The sequence below is a fragment of the Branchiostoma belcheri genome, unplaced genomic scaffold (assembly GCF_001625305.1).
Source record: "Branchiostoma belcheri isolate BF01 breed outbred unplaced genomic scaffold, Haploidv18h27 scaffold94, whole genome shotgun sequence".
In the NCBI taxonomy this organism is placed as follows: domain Eukaryota; kingdom Metazoa; phylum Chordata; class Leptocardii; order Amphioxiformes; family Branchiostomatidae; genus Branchiostoma; species Branchiostoma belcheri.
Genome location: NW_017804620.1, coordinates 984,509 through 992,014, shown reverse-complemented (window position 1 = coordinate 992,014; position 7,506 = coordinate 984,509). Strand labels below are relative to the sequence as shown.

General features: G+C 40.2%; 1 protein-coding gene across 1 annotated transcript in view; it reads right to left on the bottom strand.

The window, feature by feature from the left end:
- Nucleotides 1–5,319: 5,319 nt before the first annotated feature.
- Nucleotides 5,320–7,506, bottom strand: part of LOC109461564 (leucine-rich repeat-containing protein 15-like) — a 2,825-nt gene continuing 638 nt past the window's right edge. The window contains exons 2-4 of the mRNA XM_019757940.1: nt 6,424–6,567; nt 5,903–6,330; nt 5,320–5,361 (exon numbers count right to left, since the gene is read on the bottom strand). Coding sequence (XP_019613499.1) covers nt 5,320–5,361; nt 5,903–6,330; nt 6,424–6,567 — 614 coding nt within the window. The remainder of the gene's footprint in view (nt 5,362–5,902; nt 6,331–6,423; nt 6,568–7,506) is intronic.

Genomic DNA, 7,506 nt, shown 5'->3' with positions numbered 1-7,506 from the left:
GACGCTACGAGACCACTGACGGGCCGTGAGGTCGGGGTAAACTTTTGAATGGGAAGGATTTGTGCAACGCCACTTGGCAGAAAGGTGGTCCAGAATGTTTGCCGGAGCATGGGCTACATTAAATTTGGCGGCACAGCCTTTATTGTTATTTTGCAGACGATTTTCGTGTCGACTGTGAGCTGTGCCGCCATTGGGGGCTAAGCAGAAGGACGGGGGCAAAGCAGAATTGCGCCGGGGGCGTAGAGGAACGACGGGGGCGAAGCAGATTTTTGCGGGGCGAAGCAGAACGGGGCGGGGCGAAGCAGAACGGCGGGGGCGAAGAGGAAGGAGTTTCATGGGGGTGAAGGATATGTCTGTAAAGTGTCTGTGGAATATACAGTTATAACCGAAGAACTCTTAGTCTACTGTATTCGTTTGTTTGCTTTTTTTCCGACTAGCGGGACAAGCGCTCTGGTCGGTGCTCCGTTCGGGAAAACCAGCTGCAGGTTTAAAAATGCAAAGAAACTAGAGTTCTCCGATCTCATACCTTCGCCAAACGATGTTAATCTTTTTGAATGATAAATTATAGATCATTCCCCCTGATTGTCCAAATAGGACCCTCATTTTCACGAAATATATCAATTCATCACATTCTCAACCAAAAGAATCTTATATCAACAAACAATGACATTCTAGCATTTTCTCATAAATTATGCAATGGAGTCCTGATTTTAATACAGAACTTTCAAATTCCGCAAGTATGAAATTCCAGGCAGTTATCATTACATGATTATAACATTTTCTTATTAATTATGCAAATTAAGTCTTCATTTACATAATAAATATCTGCTTTTTTCTCAATTACTTAATTAATTCTCAATTACTAATGACACAAGCTTCAATAGTCCTTTCATGGAATGAAGCTGATTTACAGAATTTTTTTATTTATTATGCAAATTCTTCCGTATTTGCATTATTGTCACATAATCATATCAAACAGTCACGCAAGCTACCTACATATCAAAAATCACGACGATCCGTTAACCGTTTCTTGAGTTATCCTCTTTTGAATTTTTTTAAACAGATAGCCATGCAGTTCTAGAGTAAGCCGCTAAGGGGGACAAACTCACGTCACTTTTTTTCCCAGCACAGGAGCTACCTACCACTCAAATGTCGTCACTCTAGCATGTGTAGATCATGAGATATAAAAAACCGGATGTTCAGCTGCAGTACCATTACAAGCCGCTAGGCGGTCCAAAATCTAATCATTTTAAGGTTCATCAAGACCTACCCAACTATCAAGTATCAAAACAATCGATTCAAACCTTCTAAAGTTACCGTGTCCACAGACGGCTCTGAAAACATAACCTTCTTGTCGAATGTAATGATTCCACAGAAACACATAATTCCAACAAACTGGCGCTATGCAACCTGGGAGATTTTACATCTCCTACCCCAATGGTCAGATTTTGTGAACATACACATATATAAAGGTCAGTGATGGCATGGTTGAACACAACACATCTTTTATTCCAGCGCACAGAGCTACCGTGCTCTATTACTTAAATGAGTACAAGCATGGATAGAGAAATTGCTTCACTTAAACTTTTTCTCATTGTAATGATCTTTTAGGCAGTTGTCATAAAGCTAAAATAATCACCAAAAACACATTTAACATTTAAAATTACAAAAAAACAAAAACGAGTAAACAATAACTGGGCTTTTTAATGGGATCTTTGGGACTGGGGGAAGGCTCATTCGGGGGGATTAGATTTTGGCCAACGACATCCTAAAATTATGCATAATCATTGATAAAATTACATGAAATCATATAAGATGATATCAATATAAGAAGGCATGTGTAGATTAACATAAAAGCCTGAAAATTTCATTAAGTCAAAATTACTGATTTTTGCCCCAAAAGATGCATGTCAGAAACCCGTTGAAAATTATTAATTTATCTCACTGGTATGAAATTGTTGGCAACAATATTTTAGGAAAAGTCACCAAGTTTGGTGGCCCTAGCACAAGCCGTTTGGACGTTATTAGAAGTTGTTGGCGCGGGTACTTTAAGCCCCCCCCCCAAGTCTAGATAGGGTTAAAAATGTAGGGCTATTGATTAGCCAATGTCTAAGAAAAATTTCAAATCCCTCAGTAAAAAGTAATATACCCCGTGAATACACCTGGTATAATGTTAAATCTATGAACTAGCCATTTTTCACCTCTTTCCACTATGTGTGTTTTCTTTCAATCAGCCGTCAGGCATGAGTTGCTAAACATTAAATAAACATTTAATACAGCTTGCTTCATACAGAATACTTTCAGCATTGACGCAATGATCCTACATTGGGTACTTTTGAGCCATAAAGCACCAGTTGGGTTAGTAGTCCAGTCAGAAATATTGTGTCTGAACATAATATTGATATTCATCTGCATTCCAAAATAACACTGCAATACAATGATCTATAAAACAGACCATAACATTATCAATAATAAAAACTGCTTATCATAAAAGTGCATCTGTATTCGGTAGTAGTCATAGTAAAACGTTGAACTTTATTCCAACACAAAATTGTACAGAGATCAATTTTTTAACGATCACTGTCGCCTTCATCAGGATAATGAATGACCAATCACTTCACAACGTGATCTCGCGAGAGTTACGTGACCTTTTTCACACGAGACTTTACTGATACGTGTCGTAAACCGTAACACGTTATGAAGTGATTGGTCATTAATTATCCTGATGAAGGCGTCAGTGGTCGCTGAAAATTTGATCTCTGTACAATTGTATGCTGGAATAAAGTTTAACGTTTTACTATTATAAAACTGCTATCAACAGTTACAGCCCCAATATTCTTACATTGTGCAAATAGAGAAAACCACTACAGTAAGTGTTATTACTGGTGTAAAGGACTAATTTTGAAAATTCATCAGTCTTATAAGACTGTCACCGTCTTCTTTTCTTTCTTTCTTTGGTATGGGCAGCCAACATCGTCTTGTCGATGATCCATCTGTCACCTTCACTCTATATTAAGTTTCTTGTGGAAATCATGGTGTTTCTGTAGTGTTTCAACATTTCCTACAGAGAATTTAGCTGCAAGGCAGTCAGAACGGACGCCCTGTTTCATAAGATATCATAAGATTGAATTGGATCCAATGACTGATCTTGCCATGTGTGATCACGACTACTGCTATTTCTGGGTCCTTTTGTCGTTTTTGCACATCTACATACATAGGGGTTGGCTTTAAGGTTGCTAGCACTTTGTTACGTGACAGATTTGAAATTGTTAGCCCCTACCCTGTCTTATCATGACCACTGGCCATTACATGCAGTGGCTGCGGTGTTTGGTTTGGATTCAGTAATAGTTTAAGACTGTCTGAACATTACTATACTTGTCATTAAAGTTGCTCAACGCTTTTGTACATAGCATTTAGCTCCGAGGCAGTCGATCCAATGCCATAAGAAAGACTTCTAGCAGCCAGGGATTCAGTGATGGCCTGATACTGTCCCTGCCCTGTCTTAACACGATGGTTATCAACATCTTCATAGTGGTGATCATTACCACTGGCTACTGCGGCACATGTGGTGTGTGTGTTGGATTCGATGATGACATGAGGCTGATCTTGCTCTGTCTGATCATGACTACTGGCCATTACAGTATAGGTGTTTGTGTTGGATTTAGTGATGGCATTAGACTGATCTTGCCCTGCTTGATCATGACTACTGCTATTTCGGGGTCCTTTTGTGGTTTTTGCACATCTACATATATAGGATTTGGTTTTAAGGCTGCTAGCACTTTGTTACGTGACAGATTTGAAATTGCTAGCCCCTACCCTGTCTTATCATGACTACAGTGGCTGTGGTGTTTCGTTTGGATTCAGTGATAGTTTAAGACTGTCTGAACATTACTATACTTGTCATTTAAGTTGCTAAACGCTTTTGTACAGAGCATTTAGCTCCGAGGTAGTCAATCCAGTGTCATAAGAAAGATTTCTAGCAGTCAGAGATTCAGTGATGGCCTACGACTGACCCCGCACTGTCTTAACACGTATGGTTATCAACACCTTCATAGTGGTGACCATTACCACTGATTACTGCAGCACATGTAGTGTGTGTGTTGGATTCAGTGAAGACATGAGACCAATCTTGCCCTGTCTTAACGCGATGGTTATCAACATCTTCATTATAGTGATCATTACCACTGGCTACTGCGGCACATGTGGTGTGTGTGTTCGACTCGGTGATGGCATGAGGCTGATCTTGCTCTGTCTGATCATGACTACTGGCCATTACAGTATAGGTGTTTGTGTTGGATTTAGTGATGGCATTAGACTGATCTTGCCCTGCTTGATCATGACTACTGCTATTTCGGGGTCCTTTTGTGGTTTTTGCACATCTACATATATAGGATTTGGTTTTAAGGCTGCTAGCACTTTGTTACGTGACAGATTTGAAATTGCTAGCCCCTACCCTGTCTTATCATGACTACAGTGGCTGTGGTGTTTCGTTTGGATTCAGTGATAGTTTAAGACTGTCTGAACATTACTATACTTGTCATTTAAGTTGCTAAACGCTTTTGTACAGAGCATTTCGCTCCGAGACAGTCGATCCAGTGCCATAAGAAAGATTTCTAGCAGCCAGAGATTCAGTGATGGCCTGATACTGACCCTGCCCTGTCTTAACGCGATGGTTATCAACATCCTCATAGTAGAGATCATTACCACTGGCTACTGAGGCACATGTAGTGTGTGTGTTGGATTCAGTGATGACATGAGACTGACCCTGCCCTGGCTGATCATAACTGACCATTACTGTATAGGTGTGTGTGGATTCAGTGATGGTATTGGACTGACCCTGCCTTGCCTGATCATGACTACTGGCTATTCCTGCAGATTTAGGTGTTGTTTCCACATCTGGATACATAGGATTTGGCTTTATGGCTGCTAGCACTTTGTTACGTGACAGATTTGCAACTGTCGGAGATTGAGCCTGCCCTGTCTGATCATCACCACTGGCCAGTACAACAGCTGGGGTGTTTGTTTCGGATTCATTGCTGGGCTGAGACCGACTCTGCCCTGTATGATCACAATTACTGTTAATATCTTCCTGTTGGTTATCATGAACATTTGCTGTGTTTGTGTTGCCGCCAACAACAATACCAGGATTCAGGCCTAATGGAGGATGCCTGATCCTCTTCTTGCACCACACTATGAGAAAGATGGTGCCACCGATCATGGCAAAGCTAGAAACTGTGCTACCGACAGCTCCAAAGTTAAAAAGTGCAGAGGAACTGGAATCAGATTCTGGTTTGTCTGAAGTGATTACAAGGGGCGGAGTTAGTGTTGGTGTTGCTCTGCTCCCGTTGCCTGCAGGACGCGCTGTGGAGGCAACATTGCGTGTAAAGAACCAGTGATACCGAGAGGTGACTGTGACATCGCAACCTTCATTCGCACTTTCTAATGGGTGAACAAGTGGCAGTGTGACAGGATATGCTAATGGGATAGCATTGCGTTCAGTTAGTGGTGAAACGGTTGGCTCATCACAAACATCTGTAAGCCTCTTTCCCCAAAATTTGTCGGGTTGGGCACATATTATCTGGTGTTGTTTAATTATAGAAAGTTTAGTGACATTTAGTCTGAAGGGGGCCATCTTACAGTCACACCGCCAAGGGTTATGGGCAAGTTGAATGGTACGAAGCGATGGCAACAAGTAAAACGCTGAAGGGGGAATGACAGACATCTGGTTTGACTGAAGGTCCAAACATTGGAGCTTGGGCAGATTCTTAAATGCATTAGGAGTGATGTTAGTTATGCAATTGTAGTCTAGGTTCAGCTTTTGTAGATTAGGCATATTTTGAAATGTACCCGTCTTAATCATTGTTATCTGGTTTTGGGACAGATACAGCTTTTGCAGATTTGCCAGATTTTGAAATGAACCCTTCTGAATCATTGTCATCTGGTTTTGGGACGGATACAGAATTTGCAGATTCGCTAGATTTTGAAATGTACCCTTTTGAATCATTGTTATCTGGTTTTGGGACAGATCCAGAATTTTCAGATTCGCTTGATTTTGAAACGTGCCCTTCTGAATCATTATTATCTGGTTTTGGGACAGATCCAGAATTTGCAGATTCGCTAGATTTTGAAATGTACCCTTCTGAATCATTGTTAGCTGGTTGTTGGACAGGTCTAATGTTTTTAGTCCGGGTAGGTTTTGAAACAAATCTTCTTGAATCATTTCTATCTGGTTGTGGCCCAGGCGCAACTCGAACAGTTTGAGTAGATTTTCAAAGGTGCCTGACTTGATCAGTGTTATTTGGTTGTTGTTCAGGGTTAATCGTTGTAGTCCTGGTACATTTTGAAACATATCTGTCTGGATCATTCTTATCTGATTGAAGTCCAAGTACAACTTTTGTATTTGCGGTAGGTTTTGGAATGTGCGTGCCTCAATCATTCTTATCTTGTTGTTGTGCAGGTGTAAAGATCTTAGTCCGGGGATATTTTGAAATATATCTACCCGAATCTGCCTTATCTGGTTGTTGTTAAAGTACAATTCTTGAAGCTGCGGTAGACTTTCAAATGCGCCTGCCTGAATCATTGTTATCTGGTTTTTGTCCAGTTTCACATGTGATAGGCGGGGCAGATTGTGAAATGTGCCTGCCTTAACCCTACCTAGACCGGGGGGGGGGGGCTCAAAGTGCCCGCGGCAACTTTGATGTCACCTAGCGTCTGAACGGCTAGCCGTAGAACGGCCAAACTTGGTGACTTTTCATAGAATATTGTTGCCAACAATTCTCTATCATTGGAATAAGATAATAATTTTTTGTGTTGCCATGGCAACGGGTTTCTGACAGGCATTTTTTGCTAAATTTAGTACTTTTTGTTTGAACAATAGAGTTTTATGGGTTTTATGTCAAGTTACTCATGGTTTCTAATATTAATAACATCCCTGATAATTTTATGTAAATTTCATCATTGAATATGCATAATTTATGCTAATTTGATGACGTCATTGGCCAAAATCCAAGATGGCGGACCATATCATTAAAACGGGTATGTACATGTTATTTTCATTAAAATTTCATCAATACTTCCATTTCTTTTTCCAAAAAAGGTGTAAATGAAGGTCTTTAGTATGTTTACAGTGTATTTTAGGCTTTATCATGAAAAAAAAACTATTTGTGAAAATTCAAGATTGATGATCCAAGATGGCGGATATCTTAAATATGCATGACGTCATTTTATGACGTCACCGGTGTTGCTATGGGCAACATAAGACTTAGTACACCCTAATATTCTGTCATAAACACTTTTGGTACAGTTATGTTGAATACCATTTAGTTTTCAGGGAAAAACCTATTTAGACGGTTTTGGCCAATAAAATCACATTAATGACGTCATAATGACGTCATATTACGTCATAACGACATAAAAATTGTAGATGTGATAAATTTTTACTAGTACACCATTCTCTGAAAATTTGGTGGTCATACGACATACCGTTCACGAGTTCTTAGGGGGGGG